The 21,784-nt window shown below is 38.0% G+C and overlaps 1 protein-coding gene across 1 annotated transcript in view; it reads left to right on the top strand.

Moving 5' to 3' along the window:
* Positions 1 to 2,957: 2,957 nt before the first annotated feature.
* SPOCK3 (SPARC (osteonectin), cwcv and kazal like domains proteoglycan 3) overlaps positions 2,958 to 21,784 on the top strand; it is a 192,489-nt gene continuing 173,662 nt past the window's right edge. The window contains exons 1-2 of the mRNA XM_065634057.1: positions 2,958 to 3,034; positions 3,253 to 3,426. Coding sequence (XP_065490129.1) covers positions 3,253 to 3,426 — 174 coding nt within the window. The 5' untranslated portion in view covers positions 2,958 to 3,034. The remainder of the gene's footprint in view (positions 3,035 to 3,252; positions 3,427 to 21,784) is intronic.

Raw genomic sequence — 21,784 nt, 5'->3', positions numbered from 1 at the left:
GAGGTGAAGAAACCTGAACAGTTGAGATTTTAAACTAGTAACTCTTAATATTTGAAAAATCTATATTATGGAAAACTTGGAAAACATATTTTAAAACTGAGAAGACAGACAAATATTTGTTAATAACAGCAATATTTCTTAACCAAACCATGATGAGAACAACTATTAGTCAGAGTTTCTTAACCTTCAGTTTAAAATTACGTACCTATTACTGTTAGTATTATTCTCTTATCACTACTGCAGTACTGGATTCCCTGTTGCATCTTAAAGATGCTATTGTTAGGCACATCGGTATGCAACAATACAGATATATTTTCTGTGAGAAATGTATGTACATTTAAAATAAAGGAAAGAATAATTCTCAAGATACATAAATTTAATCTTTGAAGAGCAGTGAAATTATTGGGGAAAAAAGAAAACTTCTTAGTTTTGTATCTTCAAAATGCCATTTCAATCAAGTATCATTTTTTGTGTGCTTGAATAAATGGAATTACCAACTTGTATAAAGTCCTTGATCAGAATGAGGCTCTTAAACCAATTATGTGGAGATCAGAGTGCTTAAAATTATGAGGAATACATTTAGGATTATTAAAGGCTTCAAATAGCTTGGTTCAGGCAAAATTACATATAATGGATCATTTAGTATGTGTTGTCAGTGGAAACTGCAGTCATAGGTGTGGAAGAGCACTTTTTAGACAAATCACAGTGAAACTTTTGTAAAACTCAAACCATATCAGAACTCCCATTTCTAAGGATTTTTACTGAACGCAAATCCCAACCGCTTTACTCCTCTTAAATATGGAAAGATGCACCGTAAGTACTGAATAATACTATCTGGATGAAAACGTGAAATGCAGATGAAGCAAAACCAACACAGGTTACCTTGATTGCTAATGATTTGGATGCTTTTACAAAATGTTTACATAAGTGATTCTTTAAAATCACTTTAACCCCCTCCCAAAAAACAACATGAGCTTATAGAGAAATTTCTTCTTTGCCAAAGGGCAAAGCAATTTGTAGAAAATTCACATTAAGATTGACAAAAACAAACTGGATTGTCAGAGAATGATTGTATAAGGGACTGACTCCATAACCCGCCCCAAGAACAACACGACTGTTTTATTGATTCTTATTTAGCCTCTGTGCAGTCCCTCTATCCCTTCGCTTTGAATTTTATGATTCATTTATTACAGAATATAATATAATTCTGGATAGGCAGCATTTTCTGAGTCAGGCACATAAATCCTAATCTGGCAATCATTGTCTATACCTGTCAGACTGATGACAAGATTCTCATTGATATTAGTGATACAGGTTTAGGAACAAAATGTATTATGTAGTGTAAGAAGCAGGTTAGCAGATTTAATTCATACTTTACTATCTGTCTATAGTTACCAGACTGGTTGGTTTATGACTATGACTGCTTGCAGCCCCTCCACCAGTAGGACAAGAGGAGAAAATTGAACAGGAATGGGAAAGCTCATGGGTTAAGATAAAAGCAAGGACATTGTTTACTAATTACTGTTGCAGGCAAAACAGACCTAAGGAGGATTCATTTATTGCCAAATAAAATAAAAAGGTGATTGCTAATTTGGGTAGTGGGAAACTAGAAGACACCGCCTTAAAAACCCACCTTTTCTCCCCCTTTTGAAGGCTCAACTTCATTCCAGACTCTTCTCCCTGACCAGCACAGGGGAAATTCAGGTGGTGTGAGGGGGGTACAGTCTGTATTTAATGGTTTCTCTTCACTGATCCTTCCATGTGTTTCCTCTGCTCTGGCATGACTTCTCCATGGGCTACAGTCCTTCAGGAAAATGTTCTCCCGTGTGGGGTGGTCACAGTACCGGTGGTTATATCCATTTGCTCTGCCATGGAGCATCTCCAGCTCCTTCTCCTCTCTCTGACTTTGGTGCTCCCTCTTGTTTCTTACTTTTAGTTCCCACCTCCTCTCTCCATATAGCATTTTCCTAGCTAAGCTTTCACAGAGGCACCACCAGCTTTGTGGATGTGAAGCTGCGACAGGAGCCAGCTGTCCTCAACATGTGGCAGCCCCGTACCTCTTCCCAGAGGCCACCCCTGCAGTCCCTGTCCCACTCCCGCTACCAAAACCTCACAACGCACTGCCAATACAAACCTAAAAAGCAGAGTGTTACTCAAGTCTAGGGAATAAAGTTAACATTGCGAAGTTAGTTTAATTAGGTCAACAGGACGGCAGATGGAATTCAAAATTAAATATGGAGTCAGCTATGCCAGAAAGGTGATTGTGCAATTTATGCACCTTGATCATTTCTAAATTAAACTAATTCGAGAAAGAAACCGGATGTCACTGAAAGCTTTGAGTCAGCATGTACCTGTACTTTAAAAAACAAATGCCAGAAAGAGGGGGAAGAGTGCATGATTCTTACAGACGGGCGGGATTACAGTGCCAGCAAGTGCCTCGCTCGGCATTCAGAGGCGATTTGAGAGCTCCTGTGTCTCCTTGCCCCGAAGGTACAGAAAGGTTTATCTTGAAATTACTGGGAGCTTTTAAAGGTTGTATCCGCCTAAAGACTTTCGCAGACCTAACGTGGGCTACGAGGTGCCAACACAGCTGTAGAAAACTTCCAGCGGCTTCCACCCCCACCTGGAGGTGCCGGCGGCACAGCGCGGCTCCGGCGGCGCCATCGGGGCCGCGACGGAGGTGGCCCGTGCGACCGGCGGGTGTTCCCGGCGGCGGACGGGCTGCGGGGGAGGCATGGGGCACCGGGGGCGGCGGGGGCGGCGGGGGCAGAGGCCGATCCCCGGCGCCGCCCCGCGGTGCTCACCTCGGGACGGGGGCTCGACGTGCGCGAGCCCCCCCCGCAGACCGTTAGCCCCGGCGCGGCGTCCCTGGCGGCGGCGCGCGGACCGCCACGTGGGCGGGGCGGGGCGGGGCGGGGCGGAGCGGAGCGGGCGGAGCGCGCGGGGCGGGCGGCTGCAGACGGCGGCGCGTGCGGGAGGAGCGGGCCGGCTTTCCGGCCGCGGCGGCGAGCGCGGTTGCGGGGCTCGCAGCAAGGTGACGGGCTGGGCAGCCTCTCCGCGTCTTCTCCCTTTTCCGCCGAGCGCTCCGCGGTGGGCTCCCTTTCCCGCTGCCCCTCCCGCGCTCCTTGCCCCTTTCGGGTGGGCGAGGGCGGCCCTCTGCGGGCGGTTGTCCCGGTCCCCCGCCGGCTGCCCCCGGTTTGGGGCTCGGCTCTGGTGTGGGTAACCCCTCTCCCCGTGTCTCCTCTCGCCCAGATGCTCAAGGCAGCAGCCTTCTTGTGCGTGTGTGCAGCAGCCTGGTGCAGCCCGGCGCTGGCGGCGGCGGCCGGGGGCAGACCGGACAGCGGCAATTTTCTGGACGATAAACAATGGCTCACGACCATCTCCCAGTACGACAAGGAGGTCGGGCAGTGGAACAAATTCCGAGACGTAAGTTCGACCCTTCCAGCCGGCAGCCGTGCCCGGCCCGCTCCGCCGCCAGCCCCGCGGCGGGTTCCGTTCGCTGCGGGCATCCCTTGGGCAGCCAGGGCTGGGGTGCAGCCTCAGATTCTCCCCGAATTCTAATTTTTATTTTAATTCCCGACGGCGCCTCGGCAGGAGGAGGTTGGTCCCACCGGGCAGCTCCCGGTGCGCTGCCGCCGCTGAGCGGCGAGGACGACCCGGTGTGCCCTCGGGACGCGCCGGGCGCCCAGCCCGCACCTCCGGGGCCCAGCGGGTCGGGCCGCGGGATCTGGTTCCCGCCCTGCGGATCTCCAGCCGTTAAAAGGTGGCAGCGGAGGGGGAGTTGCCTCCTCCCCGTTTCCCGCCCGCGGCGGGGGCTGCGGGAACGGCTGCGGTGGGGGCGCGCGCTGCGGCCGTTGGGCCCCGCTCCCCGCCGAAGCCCGGGCGAGGGGGGCAGGGGGGTTCGCCCCGTGGCCGCTCTGCGACTGCGGGCTGGGGAAAGGGCTCCCCCGGCACCTGGAAGTGTGCGCCGGGCGGGACTGCCCGGTCTCACCTTGCGGTGTCACAAGTGCCGGGAGGGCGGGCTGGGAGCTTTGTGGGGGGTGTTGGAGTGCGCGTTGTGGCAGGGAAGTCCGCTAAATAAGGTGATAAGTTGTATGAATGGTGCGTCTGGAGTGCCTTGCGCGGAGTACGTGGACACCAGAACCGGTGTGACCCGAATCTCATCACTTAGGAAACCTGCTACTGTGAGGTGGCTCTCGCCCTCCAGAGCGCTTCGCTTTTGTGCATAGTTCCTTCTCTGTTTCTTGCAAGTTGAGTAAAACCCAATCAATTTTCAAAACTCCTTCATATTTATTTCAGTGACATTTTCCTTGATTTACCGATATCTTGCATTCTTTAGTGTTGCTTTTAAAAATCTGAATTCCAAGCATGCAAAATAATTTTCTATTTAGTTTTACTGTATTGCTTGCTGGATTTCTTTGATTTGGTGTAAAGCATTGACTGGGTTTGCAACTTCAGAGTCAACAGGTTTCTCATGCTACAGCTTGCCAGTGACGGTAGTTTGTTGTAATGGACTGAAGTAAATGTCTCTGAGAAGTCTTTTATTTTTCTGAGAGCTGTAAGTGTGCTTGTGATGCATGTATTTTCTAGCTTTATATATATAATGGTGTGGGATGCAAACTTGGCTGTTTATGTTAAGTAAATATGGAAGAAGAGCTACTGTTAGAGTTGTAGGAGAAGTTATTTCCCCAATAGTTTCTATTAAACAGCATAATTTTAGTGTTTAAGAACACTCAAATTAGCATTCAGAAATTTTTGTTTGCCTTGAATGTCTTAAAAAATTGTTCATATGGAAAGAAAAAAAAAAACCTGTTCAGTGTACTGTACTTTGTCACCTGTGATTTTGGAAAAAAATATACGCAGTACTATGTGCATGTTTTAGGATGAAAGGCTGCTGCTAGGAAAGTCCAAAATAAGTACATCAGTTATGTTTTATAATTGGGCGAAGTCATTTATGTAAGGACTTCTCAGCAAGGCGGAAGAAGCTAAGTGCTCTCTAATGCCTGTCTCCTGGGTGCCCACTGACATATACTGTAATATTGGATATTAGCCAGATAATTTATTCTGTGACAAGTAGGTGTCCCCAAGGGTTTTAAGAGTGACTGCTTTGAGGAAGTGCTGCATACTGATTCTTCTGAGGCAATTTACAAATATGCTGGCTTATTTGTTTTTACACGGTTTACGTTTCATGAGTCGGGTACTTCAGTGAGGAGTATGCTTTTATTTCTTGTGCAGAATGCTTATATCCTATTGATTGGTACTCGATCTGGAATATTTATGGATGTTCCTAACAAGGCTTTTCCTTTAAAGCATGGATGGTTTCCAGTAATTCATACAATATAATTGGGAAAAAAAAATGAGTTAATCTACCTGCACAAGAAAAATATCTTTCTTGTAAGAAGCACTGATCAATTGTCATCCTCAAATATAACACAGTGGAGAAGTTTTACTTACATCCTGTAGTTTTATATAATTGGTAAATTTACTTGTATGGCTGTAATTTGTTGGTTTTGAAATTGTGATTAGCCATTTAATTAGTCATGCAAATGTTGCCTCCTGTTAAGGATCAGCACAACTGCATTTTAAACATATGTAGGAGTAACTGTCTTGCAGAGTTAAAGTTAAAATGAAGGTGTGTCAGGCTTGTGTTTGTAGCTTATGCTACACTGTGACAAGAGAATTATTTTTTGAGGGCTTTAAATACCCTACAGATGTAAGGGTGAGATGGAATTCTGGTGTGAAAAGAAGTATTTAAAGGCTTAGCTTAAGACTTAACTGACAGGACTGATTAATGTGGAAGATAATGACCCTGACTTCTGGCTCATTGGCTCAGTTTCTTAGAGTTTTAGATCACAGTGAGAACAAACATATTCACAAAGAGAACCCTTACAAAACCTAATAAACCAAGATATGATCCTTTATTTAAAAAACAAAACAAAACCCCCAAACCTAACTCTCTTGACGTCCTCTAAAATGTCAACTTTATCAATAAAGGTTATTATTAACATGATAATATTAGCTAAGATCTTTCCAGTATTTTGCGAAGGCAAAACTGTAACTGACTCGCCAATTTTCTTGAAAGATCTTGATCACTCTGACAGATCTGTTGAAAATAATGAAATCGATCTAGGCAAGAGCTGTGTCTTAACGTGGATCAGGGGGAAGCTAGGTGCATGTTAGGTGCTATCTTCTTAGGCAAAATTGAGAATGAGGTCTTAAAGATGGGGTGAGGGGAAGTGTATTTTTCTTATGTCAAGTATCAACTCCCCCAACTTACATACCTGAGTCTAACATTTTGTGTTATATACAAAGATATGTTTACATTTTGTCTGTAGTAGCTGGAGAGGAAGAGTTTTTAACCTATTCTTAGTGCTGCTGCAGTCCAGTTGCTGGGTAGCTACAGCTCTTTCGCCTGTCATTAAGATAGGTCTCAGGGTTGGTGTGTTTATTAAGGTTTTTCAAGCTGCCTGGTTAGACCATTTCAGCAGCCAGTGGTGTCCTGATGCTGGGATGTCCTAGCCCACGTGTATGCATGCCTTGTTTATTTCATGCTTAGGAATTGAGGTTCTTTAATAGATGCGGTGTTAGGGAAATCTTCTTCATTTGTATTTTGTTATATTTATAGTGCTTTGTGCTAATGGTCTTGTCTATGATGGTTGTACTAGACATTGATAAAAATGTAGATATAAACCAATTTGTCTAAAATGAATATTATTCCTTTTAAAAAAATGTAATGGGATGATGGCATTATGTTTATACTCTGCTACTCAGTACATCCTAAATCTCATGTACCAAAACTTCATTACTCATAATGCTGTAAATCTGTGGAGGAGAATAAAATATAGGAATCATTCTTTATTTTCTTTGTGACTTGATTCTAAATAATGGTATTATTATTTTTAATCCCTGAACAAAACATAGTGGCTTAGTAATTTATAATCACTTTGTCTTTTTATGTGGTATTTACAGTCAGTTGGACAAAGTTTCACACAACTGTAATTGTCTATTGTAATCACCATCTGAAAGCCTTTTAGAAACTTTAATAATGATTCCTGTAAAAATCCATGAAGCAACATTCTTTAGAGTAACACATTTTAGTAGTTGATATTTGCAACCAGTGTCCTATCTGTGTTCATTAGAAGGACTGTATAGTTAATGTACTTTGTGTCGTAAATTTTACTTGCTGCTTAAGGACAGTGTTAGTGATTTTTACTTTTTTGGAGAGATGATAATTTAAACGATTCCTCTATTTGTGAATTTAAGATGCATTAGGAACTTTGTAGTGAAAGTACTTCTAGTATAGAAATAAACTCTATGTAACTTAACTGTGGCATAATATTGTTCTGAAATAATATGATCAGTTGATCAATGTGATCAATTGCATCATACCACAGTGTTACTGTCATCCTACCATATTAATACAGTTATCAGAGGTAAAGAAGGTAAACCAAAATTCAAGTAGCAGACCTTAAAACCTATCAGCTGTGAGAGGGAAGTTTGCACTGGTAACACTACTGTTTATTGTGCTTCGCTGCGGGGTGTTCTCACACTGACCACCAAATATATTGCTGTTCTAAAACATTTGTCAAGTTTGGGCAGCTTGTGTTAGCCTCTCAAATAAGTCTTTTGAAGATACTTGAAGAATTTTTTTCTTTTTTTAACACTAGTGAAATATAAACACTGTGTTTGGAAAGGAGTTGAATCAAATACTGTGTCTGCATATCAATTCATTACTCTTTTGTCTGTTTGGAGGTTAAAAGCTTCTCAAAACAAGCCCTCCACACCCCAACTAAACTTCCCACTGACTACATACCCGGTAGTTTCTTTACTCTTGTGAGCAAAACATCTCAGCCAAATTGTATATCTGCACAACTGCATCTCTGTACAACTAAGAGAACTGAAGACTGTTTGGAAAGGATTCATCAAAAGTTCTTTGCACTTTATTGTGGATCACCATGTAAATATTTAGGAAGGTTATTTTGTTTCCAGAGAGGAGTACTGATAACCTTATTTGAAGAGAAGGTCTTCTGTTCAACAAGTTTTGTGCCTTGGGCTAGAATCCCTCCATGTTTATGGAGGATTGTGAACGTACTTTAGAGGAATGTTGGATAGTGCAGCCCTCATCTGTCTTTGCTCGCTAATATTAACTCATTAGCTGTGAAAATAGGTCCAGTAGGCTTATTTGTCCTGTACTTTTTATCGTTCAGGGTAAATATTAGTGGGTAAGGTAGCTCTTTTACTACATACGTATGTTAAAAATGGAATTGCAGAACAGGAAAGATGACTTCATTATGTCGTCCTAGGCCTAAGTTAAAGCAAGAACTTGTTAATGCAAGTTAAAGTTACAATACTTCTTGGATTTGGGCATTGAATCTGTTTTCCACATACCAGTTTGTTACTTAATACTGGTTATTGGCTACTCTAAAGTAGAATCAATATTCCTGTTTTTTCATTACTTATTTTATATGATCTTAGTTTTATTAATGTGGTGAAGGATAAAAAAGTTTGAAACCTAAGAGATCTGACAGAAAGAATGAGTATTTTGTACCCACACCTATAATTACTACTTTTCAAATGAAACTAATGAAGTAAGACTTGAGCACTGTTTTTTTTAAACTCTGAAATATAGGACAATGTTAGGAGTTTGCATTAAAAGTAAGCCGTTTAATTGTTCAGTGCTTCTAAACTGGACATGGCAAGTTAAAATGGGAAGGAGTACTGAAGTCTCAACTTTTTATTTCTTCTGTATTGTAGAAGATGGCTTTTGATTTTTGTATGTATTTTTATAATTTTCCTCTGGTCTGTTTTTGCTGCTTGTTTCTAGTGACAAGTGTTTTTTCATCTGCAAAGTCAGAGTCTACTAATCTCAAACTATTGTTAACATTGAACTCTTAATTCTCTCTTGCAGGGCATTAACCTGGAAGCTCTTTATATAGCTAATGTTTAGCAGTTAAGTAAACTGTAATGTGCTTTTCCTTAAATTGCCCTCATAATCTGAAGTAAAGCTGATAACATAGTTTCATCTTATCTTTATCTCCTTTCTCTGAAGAATAATCTTTATTTTATTTGCTGTAGGTTGTTTAGTGGATATGGATACCCAGTCTTCTCTTGTCTTACCATTAAATCTTATTGGGATTGACTCTAGCCATCTGTGCTTATTATAGCGTAGTATAAATAGCTTCGTAATGCACTAATAGATGGTAACAGTGACAGAAACAGCATAGGCTGTCTTGATCTTACAATCAGAAAGGAAAGATGTCTGAAGCAAAAGGTACATTATAAGGTGAAGCTGAATGTAGAAAACAATGAAATATGAGCAGAATTAGAATATCTATGTTTTTAGACTAACACTATCAATTATTTTTTTATGTCTCTTCCATCTCTGTTACTTAATAGTCATTGAAGCATTTGAAGTAACTAGCTGCGGAAAAGCGAAATAATAGCCTGGTTGGCTTAATATGTTTGCAAGTCTTGGCCTGTTTTCAGCTGTAGCTTTTTCCTTCAAATAGACATTTAAGTTTAAATAGTAGTGTGTTGAGTCCATGTCATCCTGTGTCTCCACCTATCTCGCTTTCTCAAGATGTGCGAATGAAATAAGGAAATCTTTGAACAGTTGGTTATTTTTTGGTACCTAGCTTTAGAGCAATTCCAACGTTTTCAAGGATGAGGAAACTTGTACTCTAGCAAAGGATTTCTATTATTTTTCTATTATAACATGAGAGAGAGTTTTCAGTAAAATAGTGTCAGTTTTGCTTTGTGGATATTTTTCTGATGAAGACCTTTTTAAAAGTTGTGATGTTGAATTTGCAGTGGTATTTTTACTATTGTGTATTTGTCTTAATCAGACATATTTGAATGATTAGTTACCACAGATGAACAGCTTCTTTTTCTGCATCTGGTGTTAAGTCTCACTTTGACTAGGCTGAATGCTAAAAAAATCTGCCTTGTTTATCTTGTGAACAAATATGATAGAGGCAATGATAGTAAATGCTAACATACTATATTGTATTAAAAATTCCTGTAATTTTTGTATTTCTTAGAATCATAGAATCATATAATGTCCTGAGTTGGAAGAGACCCACAAGGATCATAGGAGTCCAACTCCTGTCCCTGCACATGACAACCCCACAGTTCATACCATGTGTCTGAGGGCGTTGTCCAGTCTCTTCTTGAACACTGTCAGGCTTGGAGCTGTGACTGCCTCCCTGGGGAGCCTGTTCCAGTGCTCCACCACCCTCTGGGGGAAAAACCTTTTCCTAATGTCCAGCCTAAACCTCCCCTGGCACATCTTCCTGCCGTTCCCTTGAGTTATGTCATTGGTCACTAAAGAGAAGAGTTCGGCACCTATCCTTCCTCCTCCCCTTGTGAGGAAGCTGTAGACCGCCGTGAGGTCTCTTCTCAGTCTCCTCTTCTCCAGGCTGAACAAACCAAGTGACTTTAACTGCTGCTCATATGGCTTCTTCTCCAAAACCTTCACCAACTTTGTAGCCCTCTTCTGGACACTCTCCAGTAGCTTTATATGCTCTTTATGCTATGGCACCCAGAACTGCACACAGTGCTCCAGGTGAGGCTATACCAGTGCAGAGCAGAGCGGGACAATCGTCTCCATCGCCTGGCTGGCAATGCTGTGCTTGATGCACCCCTGGACATGGTTGGCCCTCTTGGCTGCCAGGGTACACTGCGGGCTCATGTTCAACTTGCCGTTGACCAGAACCTCCTTCTCTGTGGAGCTGCTCTCCAGCATCTTGTCCCCCCGTCTGTATGTACAGCCAGGGTTGCCGTGTCCCAGGTGCAAAATCCAGCACTTGCTCTTGTTGAACTTCATGTGGTTGGTGATTGCCCAGTCCTCCAGTTTGTCCACATCCCTCTGTAGGGCCTCTCTGCCCTCAAGTGTGTCAACAGCTCTTCTCAATTTTGTGTTATCGGCAAACTTACTAAGTATTTCCTCAAGTCCTGAGTCTAAGTCATTTATAAAGACATTGAAGAGTGAAGTATTTCTTGAAGTTTATTCTCTGAAATAGAGACCATTGTGGCTAGTAGTGTCAGTGTTCAAAGCTGCATTGGGCATTCTTACCTAATGTGAGTGACTGTTAGATTTTTTTTTTTTTTAATGATTTCTCACTTTTGCTTTCCCATCTCACCTTGTTTCATACTGATAGATTACAGTAGTGAAAATTACTGTAGGAATTAATGATTTACCTAGGAAAGGTCATACAACATAAGGTATCAGTCTCAGACAGGACACAAGGGAAAATGGTATGAAATTCTAACCCATGACAAAGCTTTCACATTGCGACAAGGATGTGATTTCACTGCTCTATTATTGTCTTCACAAGTGACTCCTTTAAGAGAACATGATAAGAGAATGGATTTAAAAAATGTAAATCATCCAAACATTTTGGTAGTTTCCCACTTCCAGAGACTATTATCTTAATATGTTGTTATTAAAGGCTGCCCGGTGCTTGTCATTTTTCTGCAGAAAATTCTTATGAACTAGTTTTTTTATTTTCTCAAGTGTTGTGTAATCATTGGCTCAAAGGAAACTGCCAGTTCCTAGCTTTTTCAGCATCTCTCTGAAAAAGTCTGCAAATGATCAAATAATTTTGTGTAGCACACTTACACTGTGGTCAGCATAGAGCTGAAGACAAACTCCTTTGACATTTTTGAGCATGCATTGATGATGATTTTCATTCCACTTATTAAATCTGTGTATCAATAAGAAGTGCAGAACTTACTGCTCAGTATATGCTTCCAAGTATGGAAAATGGCCTGTGTTTTAACAGATATTTATTAAAATAGAGGGAAGTCATTAATATGAAGACTGTGGGATATATATTTAATGATGCAGATATTTTTAAGGATTTGGTGATGGTTGTATTGGTGACTGAAACATCACTTCAGCAGAAAACCCAAGCGATGATTCTTGTAAGCAGAATCAATTGGATGACACACAAAGCAGCAATGCCAGGAATCTATTGTATAATGTGCTTTTTCAGTCTCTTGCAGGATAATAAGTGTGATCGTATTTAGGAAGCCCATGTGAAACTCCGGAAACTGTTTTCATAAAGTTTAGGGCCAAAACAGACCGTTTGATTTGATAATATGCTTGCCTGTATATAGTGACTCATTAACTTTTATCCTGACAGATTGTATTAAACCCAAAAATTCTAGTTGGACAAAAGTGTTTCAGGAGGCTGTACTGTGTGCTGCTGGCACAGATAAAGATTTTGATCTCTTTGGGCCTGCAATGTGAGGGAAATAATTAGCTGTGATATTCCCAGATGATCTAGGCAGCAAATTTATGCTGTTTTGCAGAAGAATATTATTCTTTAAGTTCATACTAATCTGATCTGGGAGTGTTTGTTTCTTTGGCCGAAATATGACAATGACTAGAACTGGTGCCTGATTAATCTTTCTTATACTATTTTGCCATTTTAAAGGAATTCTATTCTGCCACCTTCATGGCATTTTCTTGTATTTTCAGTAATTGTGGCTGATTACTTTAACACGAAAAATCACAAATAATGTTGGAATATGAGCCAATTCAAATCCTGATTAAGAGGGAGAAATGGCTTCTGAATTTCCATTAAGGTATTCACCAAGATATATATTCATTGTCTTAATCTAGGGTGTGTTTAAAGAGACTAAGGATTAGGTAGGAATGAAGAGCATGAACATTAAGAGCTTGGTAGGTTCATACATTCCAAAGCCAGTAAAGGGCTATCAGATTATGCAGTGTACTGCGAATACTGTGCTTTAATCCACTTCATGTAAGAAATATTGCACACTATGTATATATCTATTTTTCTAAATCTTAGTACATTTAGCATTTCCCTCCTAAACTACTAAGCTGTTTAATTTTTCATCCATGTGCTTATTTTTAATGTTGAATGTGTCTAACTTTAGTCAGGAATTCTTGGCAGGTAGTTACAAGATCCTGTTTTGGTGAACTCTGGTGCTTGGGGCATGAATGGACAGCATTTCTTCACACTAGTAAGAAAAAGACTCAACTATGTTAGGAAAACAGGCGATGGGTTCCACCTGTGCTATGATACTCATGAGCTTCTCAAAAGAAAATATCCTCTCAAAGAATGTGGGGTCATATGGCCAAAACTTCATTGGAGTTATTGTAACACCTTAAAGAAGTTAATAACGTGATGAATCATGAGATTTCGCTTTGAGGCCTGTGTGTGTACTCTGAAGAGGGAGAAGGAGGGATATGCAGAAGTAGACTTAATTCACAGTACAAAACCACATAGTTAAACTACTATAGATGTATAAAACCTCAAAACATTTCAATGTTCTTCACTAGGACTGAATGTGTATTTATAAATTGGATTCTACACAGCCTTAATCTTAAGGATCCTGTATGCCTGGTTTGGACAAAAGCTACCACACCTTTCTGTCTTTGATTACTTTTTAGGTATGCTGAATGTTTACTATTTCTCTTTTCCTTCCTACATAGAAATTATATTTTCTTAAAGCATATGAAACTCTCACTTTTTTTTCCTGCAAGTTTTCTAGATTTGGATTGTAGCATAGCTTCTGTAAGTTAGACACATGAGTAACGTTTTCCCCAGAAGATTTTAAAGTACTAATGTTAGGGAGTATTTGATGTTCAGCACACTGAAAAGTTGAGCTCTTGCATTTTTTATAATAAATATGAATGCATGCCACGTGCATATGTATGCACTCACACAGGCGTAGGCTAACTGGTATCTCAGATCAATAACAATTTAAAGAGATTTCACTCTGTCCATCTCTTATGCTGGGGAGCAAAATACCTCACAGACTATTAGAAGTATTTCATAGGTCCAATCTCATTGTTTCTGCAGATCTTACCATCAGTTTTCGATATCCTATTGATTACAGATCATTTCTGGGTATATACAAAGAGTGACATGGATTTAACAATGTTTGTGGTGTGCAGAATAAAATAATAATTCTGAATTCTTATCTCAAATATGGAAGAGAGATGTCTACAATAATTTCAGTTCATTGGCTAGAAGAAATACCTAATTTTTTACATGCCTTTAAGTATCACATGAGAACATGAGGAATATGACTACAAATGTCTAGAGATTTTCAAGAAAATATTTGTATTGAACTCCAGTTTCCCCAAGAAAGGTAATAGAAAGTATCAGAAATATTTTAGTAAAATTTGCGAAATTATTCTGTGAAGCAAAACTGAATTTATAATCTAATAGTGTTTATCTGGCTGTAAAATGTGATATCATCTTACATACTCCTTTAGTTCGAAAGTAAGGGAATCTTCAGAATTTTTTTTTACTAAGAGTTGGAGTGACTTCCCAGCCCAGTTTGAGTGTAGTTGGACTACTCAACAACATGAATGTTAGGAAAAGTTTTTAAAACGTTACAAATTACTGTCAAATATCAAGAATAACAAGTTCATTTTATTTATAATATCTGTATAATATTGTTTTTCTACAGATATTTCTGCTTTTTAATCTTTATTCTAATGCAGATAAAGGTTAGTAACTTGCACATGCTTCATTCCTACACACGCAGATCCTACTCTTCCTTAATTTTATCAGAAAGACAATTTTTTTACTGAATAAGTGTACTAGTTGAAGCTAAAATTTCTATAGGTACAAAGTTATACACATTATTTATATAACTGATTTAAAAGATGTCAGTCTTCATCATTTACTTATTGTGGGCTAAAACAAAATTAAGCTTGAAAGTCAAGTAGATTAGATGTATTTTCAGATTCAAGAATTGAATTTTTAGGTAGCTTTAGCCAAACAGCTTGCTCATTAGACCAAAAAACCTGCCAAGAGTAATCAAGCATAGGGATGAAACAAAAGACATTGTGATTTACCATTTTATGCTTGGGGTTTATCAAGAGAAGTGCTCGACTGAAGAGAGAGAAAAAAAAAAAGAAAAGTAAAAAATCTTCATAATACTGAATTAATTACTATCAGAAAATTTGAAAACTGTGATATGTAGTCAACTAACCCTGTAATGCCTGAATTGTCATAGCAATTCTTTCAGATAGTGTATTTTTAAGAAGTTTTGCAGGAAGTGAAGTGCTTCTGCTGAAGTGTGGTGGGGTTTTTTATATTTTTTTTTAATTTTTTCCCTCTTCATATTTATCAAACCTTCATTGTGGATTTCACTGGGATAGTGTCCTATTAGGCTGGATCTCAATCCAGTTTGTGTGGAGTCTTTCCTTGTTTAATCAAGGTCCCTGAGAATATGTTTGCTGATGTTTGTGAGAGGTGGAGTAAATCTTTAATTATGGCAGTCTACTTAATTAAAATAATTATCTGAACTTGAAGTCTACAAAACAGACTTCAGAATATGTTTTGCGTCTTTGTAAAATGGAAAGCAAGCAAACTTGAACTGGAGAACAAACTAAGTCACCCATGCAATGATAACTTCTTTTCATTAGAAAATCCTGTCTAGTGGTCTAAAGTAGAATAATGTACAATACATATAAAGATTGTGTGATTGTGTGTGGTGTGTTGTGTGTTGTGTGTTTTTTTTTTTTCCCCTCTTTCTGCTTTATTGTGTCTAAGTGAATTCTCAATTAGTTGCTACTGCTTGGAGCATAATGTAAACATTGTTTTTTTATTTCCTTAAGCTACTGGATTTGACCGGGGATTTTATTCTCTTTTTAAATGAGTTATTTTCTTGAATAAGTTGTTACTTGTTTGGTGGGTTTGTGTGGTGTGTGTGTGTGGGTGTTGTGTTTTTTTTTTTTTTATTTTAACCCCTCCTCACCATTTGTGAGGTGAGGGTAGAAAACAATCTTTCAATTTCGCTGACCTGAATCAAAATGTTTCATTTCGCCTAATTCATCTGAGAGGGTTTTTTGTTTGTGTATTTATAGTCTGATTCATTTGCTGTATTACTTCATGGAGTTGTAGGTAGGTGCCTCTGTGCTGCCTTACATGCTGGGCTTCTACGGTGAATTGCATATTGTATGATGCACTCTGCTTTCCCCTCTAGCTGAATCCCATGTTGCATTGTGCAAAGCAGTGCAGAGATTCAATTAAATGGGAGGGTGGCAATTATTAAGTAGAAAAAAAGAAAATCAGGCAAGCATAAAAAAGCTGTGCAATGCATAGCAAGACAATATTACTGAGCAAAGATTTTCATCCTCTATCAGAAAGGCCATTTATATAGATAATAATGCTATTAAAAACTAAAGCTGAATAACCTCTTTTGTGAGAGGTATTAAAGTATCTGCTGCATGGCTTAATTCTGTGGGAAATTATAGGAGTTTATGGCAAAGCTAAGCACTGGGATGGATTTACCTAGTATTAGTTTCTTGTGTCTGAAACTGGATTTTATTTTATTCCTCCCCCACTTCCCTGGGATCTGATGCTGGACTAGATTGATCATCTTGTATAGTAATTCTTAGATGTCCGAAGTAAGGCACAGATCTGTGGGCAGTGCTTTATATTGATTTGACAAGTATATGGTGTTTCTTTTGTATCAGAAATCTCACATGAACAATCAGTAATGTACCAAGAAACCGGAGATCTAGAGCAAATCAAATTCTGATTTAAAAAAGATATACCACAGGATAATTCAGGCTAACTTTTTGAAAGTCTGTAGCTTATTCTCTGTTTTTATTATAGTATATCCTGTTTACTTCACTTGTCTTAAGAGTGCTGAAATTCTGTTACATGTGTCTTAGCTTTATTTTCTTACGTGGTTACTGGATCACTTGATGTTTCCAACTTTTGTATTTTCCTCATCTTTATTCAGAAATCTATTAAAATGTTTGTTATTTCCCTCATTTGCCTAGGCAACACGGAGATTATGTGTTGTATATGTTGAAATATTCTCACTAAAACTAAAATATTTTATGTCACTTTCCTTTCACGACATTTGCCAGAAAATCAGAAATGAGGGGGTGATGAAATGAAAATCAAAATTTTATTGCTATTATGTTAGCTGTCGGGATTTGCAGCATGTACATTCTTTGTATGGAGATTTTTTTGGTACGGGTCACCATGATAAATGTCTCTGTGTGTACAGCCTTTGCACCAGGTTCAGGTCATTGGTCATTCCCATAAATGTTTCAGTGGCAGTGTCCTTGCTCAGAGGCTCCAGACAAGAATCAGTGATTTTTACAGCTTCTTTACACCAGTTGAAATTATTTTTATCATCTGGTATAAAGGACCTGGAAAAACAGGGGTGAAGAAAGAAACCCTTTCTCTTGCAGTGTGGATCTAGATATTCAACATCTGTTCTATTTCAATCATTTAAATACATGAGACTATAAACTCTGAAACTGAAGGTCAAAACCACCAACAATTGAACACTTGGAGGGATAGTGTTAGTAAACATGTAACTCTCTGCCCTGTTTGCATGTAGATTAATAGAAAGTTGTGCAATATAGTTACATTGTATCAGAAATAAAACTTACCATCTAATGTGACAAAACCTGAGTATCAATTCAGATCAGAATTCCGGATCTTATCATCACTGGCACAATGAATTTGGAAGAATTTTTCTATCATTCTCTTTGAGATTTAAACTTAAGTGAGAGTTCAAAGTTGGAATATTTTTGTCCTTCTGACAGTAGGCTGTATGAATCTACAAGTCTTTCTTCTTGCCTCTTGCAAGTTTAGGTTTCTGCAAGAGGATTTGAGTGACTGGTGTGCTGAAGTTAAATACCGATGACAAAAAACTGTTTTATTTTTGTCTATTCTGTGAAATTTGACTGTGACTCCTAGATAACACTTTGGGCTTTTCAAAATATAGTTACTGTTGTACTTTTGTGTTTTTCCTTTAGGAGTTATGATGTGTCTAATTTATGTTACAAAGCAGGACAATTTGGTAGGGAAAACATCTTGAAGACAGTGTAGGTCATTCGTTGGGAAAACGGTTTAAGAAATGTGATCAAGAGGAGGTTAAGGGCTTCACTCCAATGGCATAAAATTAGTTAAGGACCTGATACTTTAATTTAGCTGTCCATTGCTGAGTGGTGGTGTGTGTTGTGTTTTTTTGTTTGGTGGTTTGTTTTTTTTTTTTTGGCTTGAGCTCTTTGGAACAGGTAGTTGTAATTACTTGGCAGCAGAGATACTGGCCAGTTGATTTCTAGGAGATGAGAGAATCCTGAAATCACCTTCAAAAACTATGTATTAGCTTTCTAAGAAAAGTTTGAGAAGACCTCCGAAGTGTTGCTGAACAACAGAATAATCTAAGGGTTTTATTTGTTAATATAAAATAGTATTTCCCCACCCTTTGCTTGAAAGTTAAAAGTAGGTAATACAAATATGAAAGAATTATTCCATATGGTCCTTTGATTTAGTGTTCTTCTCTTAGTTTAGTGTCCATGTTCAATTTATGCTATTTCTTCTATTTTGTTTCTTACAGCAATTAAATCGGCACTCTAGCTTAAGAATAATTTAGAGGGGAAAAAAAATTCACATTATCACATGAAAAGAACAGAGTGTTGTTTTATGATTTCTTGTTGTGAGAATGGAACAGCGCAATTTGTGAGAATATATTTATCCAAAGGCATCTGGATACCCAGAGTTCTTATCTCATTGATGTCTAGTTACCCTAGCTAGACAACCTACTGTATGTGTATCTGATTCTTTTATCTATATCAGATTCTTAGTTTATTTCTAGGAGTTAGTCCTTTACTACACTAGAAAAATAATTTGCTTATTTCCTTCAAATCTCGTAGTAATGTGATGAAAATAAGACTGAGTGCCAAGTCTTAGTTTTCAAAATCATCATTAATGCTTGAACACACAAGTTTATTGCATCCTTAACTATGAAGGATAAGATCATCTAGTAGACTGATCTGTTAATATGGCATTTAAACATAAAGGTTTGTTTTTAGTCCAGTGCCATTGATCAATATGATTGACATCAATCCTAGAGGGGTTCTGTCACCAGGTTTCTAAGTTGAACGAAACTGACAGTGTAGTCATGCTTAGTTACTTGCTATTGGGATTGTAGATACTTGCACATGATGAGTCTTTAATTTCTCATATCCTGAGCACTCTGTGCTCTATCAAGCAGAATTTAGGCCTGTGGTTAATGTAAGCCTTATGAGTAGGCTTCCTTTGAAATCACTTGCTGCATTTCAGTTGAGACTGTTAGTTTGTGTTAAGATCATTCCTATCTGGCCATTTTTTTTTTTCTGCTGTTCTTTCCAATAGTGGTTTTTTATTTTTTATTTTTTTATTTTTAAATTTTTTATATTTTTATTTTTATATTTTAATTTTTATGTTTATTCTTATTTATTGTTTATTGTTTATTATTATTATTTTTATTTTTTTATTTTAAATTTTTTTAATTTTCTTTTTTTTTTAAGATAAAATTGTTGAGTTTGTTTGCTTTTGATATAGATAATAATACTATTATTGGTGGGCTTCAAATTTATTTCTCATTAAATATTTTTCCCATAAAGTTTTTTAATAAAATGAACTTGGTTTAAAATAGATGACAGTTAATGAAGAAAAATTGTGGATACTTTCTTCAAGTGGAAAAGTTGTATGAGAACTTCTATGAATCATTGTATATCTTATTGGAGAAAGACACGCTACAGTGTTCTAAGGGGCTTTGTTCTTTTGCTAAACGCTTTCCATAAGAGCTTGATTGCAAAACCTGAAACTGGAAGAAGGAATGAAAGTAATATTGCATAAGCTACCACGGATGAAACTTTTAATTTTCCTGTTGGTAATTTTAGGTTTTTGTTGTTTTTCCCTGAGTTTAGAAGATATTTTTTCCTTACATCTGAAGGTACTTTTATTATGTATTTTACTAACTACCAAAAATGGGTTTTGGTGCCACTACTGTTTAAAGTAAGGTATGTAAAATTTTGAAACTCTGTTTTTCTATGTTGACTAAAATCCCATTTTTTAAGATTTAGGTTAAAAGTGTACTCCTTGCTTTGACTAGTGATTAATAGACCTCTCTGGAACATGTGATGACTTAATAAATTATATTCAGAAAGAAGTAATGTGGAGAGTGAAATATTCTATGCCTTACATTCCTTTAAATATTCAAAAGTTGAGCAATTTCGTGGGGTTATTCATATTTTGTTTGATAAATTTCCTAAATAGCCAAGCACAAATGTGAATTTCCGTTAATTTTAGTGCAAAAAGAAAACACAAGTTGCAGATAATAATTCTAAGGTGGTCAGACAAGTGGCATCATTATATTTTGGTGGGAGAAAGGATTGATCTATTGCTCTACCTGTCTGATTATGTTACCGCTATGACATGATTTATTAATACATGATTTTTTAATCCACTTTTCTGAGATCAGCTTCTTTTTACTAGCATTGAAAAGAAATATTTGCATTTCTTCTTTTGACTTCTCACGTATATTTCTCTCTTGAAAAAAACAATTTTTATCTATAAATATTAGTTGCATGTGATGGTAAATTAAATGGAACCAACACCAATATTCAGAATTAAGTTTTTATCCTGATTCTTCAGTGGCCTACATTTTTCTGCACTGCATGGTGTATATGTGTAGTATTTTTTGCTGTGTAAAACAATCTTGATACAAGATTACTTTGACGCTTTAGAAGGTAAAACTCTACTCTGCTTTGGAAAGGTTGTAGCACTTGTTTCTTTGACAGTCTAGTTCACATTTGAGACACAAAAAAGGAAATACTGTAAACTGTCAAACTACTTGAAATGTAGCAACTTTTTTTTTTTTTCTTTTAATGTTGATGTTGCTTCTGTGGACCAATGAAATTTACAAACTCCTTTGAAATGAAGTTGCTTATTACTATGAGTACTGAAACCAGAATGTGTGAAGGGATCTGTTGTGCAGGAGTAAATCATATTAGTGCCAGTTAGTATCAGATCAGGTGCATAGAAACCTGTAGATTAATTTTTAGATAGTTATTTGCAGGTATAACTATCCTGAGTAAACACTCTTCAGTATTTTATACTTTATTCGAGAGGAATGTACATCAAGACGCCCAAAGTCTTTTCAATAGTTTACATAGTTTCTCTTATTTGGGACATCTTTGAAATTTTTGTCTAACAGTAAAGCTGAAAGGAAGATTATGCTCAAATTTAAGATGTCACTCAGTTTCTGCAACTTCAGCTGTATACCCCATCTTTTTGGTGTATTTTTCTGTGCCTGAAAATTCTGTGATATTTTCTTTATTTCCGGACACATCCCATCCACCCCTGCCCCGGACTTACCTCTTTTGAAGTTAAACATTTCTGTAATACGTAAATTGACAGTTAGTTTAGTTTGTACCCTGGCTTACAGGACATGGATTTTTAGAAACTTGCCTTATTTATATACCTTCTTGTTCTTCTGCAAATGTGTTTTTGTTGTAGATCTTTCACAATAATTTTCTGAAGAGTAAGCAATAACTAATCAAATACTGCAGAAATCAAGGGCATGTCCTCAATTTTTTTTATGTCCTAGGGGAGCACTTACTATATGAAGTGTAATATGAATATCATGAACTACAGACCAAGTTTCCTTTATTAACCAAATCCCATAGTTTTTGTGCTTTCACTGCAGCTAGACCTGCTACTCTCAAGACACTGTTCTGAACCAATTTGTATGGGTTTTGTTTTCCTTGGGAAAATTTTGTGTTGTTAAAAAATTGTTTCAGGTTCTATGGGACTATTGATGAATTCCGCAGAAGATGAAAGTAACTCTCAATTGAACACATATAGAAAGCAGTTGGGTTCTAGATGGAAAATAACCTTATCCAGTGGGATTTCTCTATAGCTTTTTTATTATTAAAAAATAGAGGCGATTTGGACTTCTTTGTGTGAAAAAATTATTTTCATCAGATCTGATGATTTGC

The sequence above is a fragment of the Caloenas nicobarica genome, chromosome 4, assembly GCF_036013445.1.
Source record: "Caloenas nicobarica isolate bCalNic1 chromosome 4, bCalNic1.hap1, whole genome shotgun sequence".
Lineage (NCBI taxonomy): Eukaryota > Metazoa > Chordata > Aves > Columbiformes > Columbidae > Caloenas > Caloenas nicobarica.
Note: the sequence above shows the minus strand (reverse complement) of the source record. Positions and strands in the feature narration are given on the sequence as shown.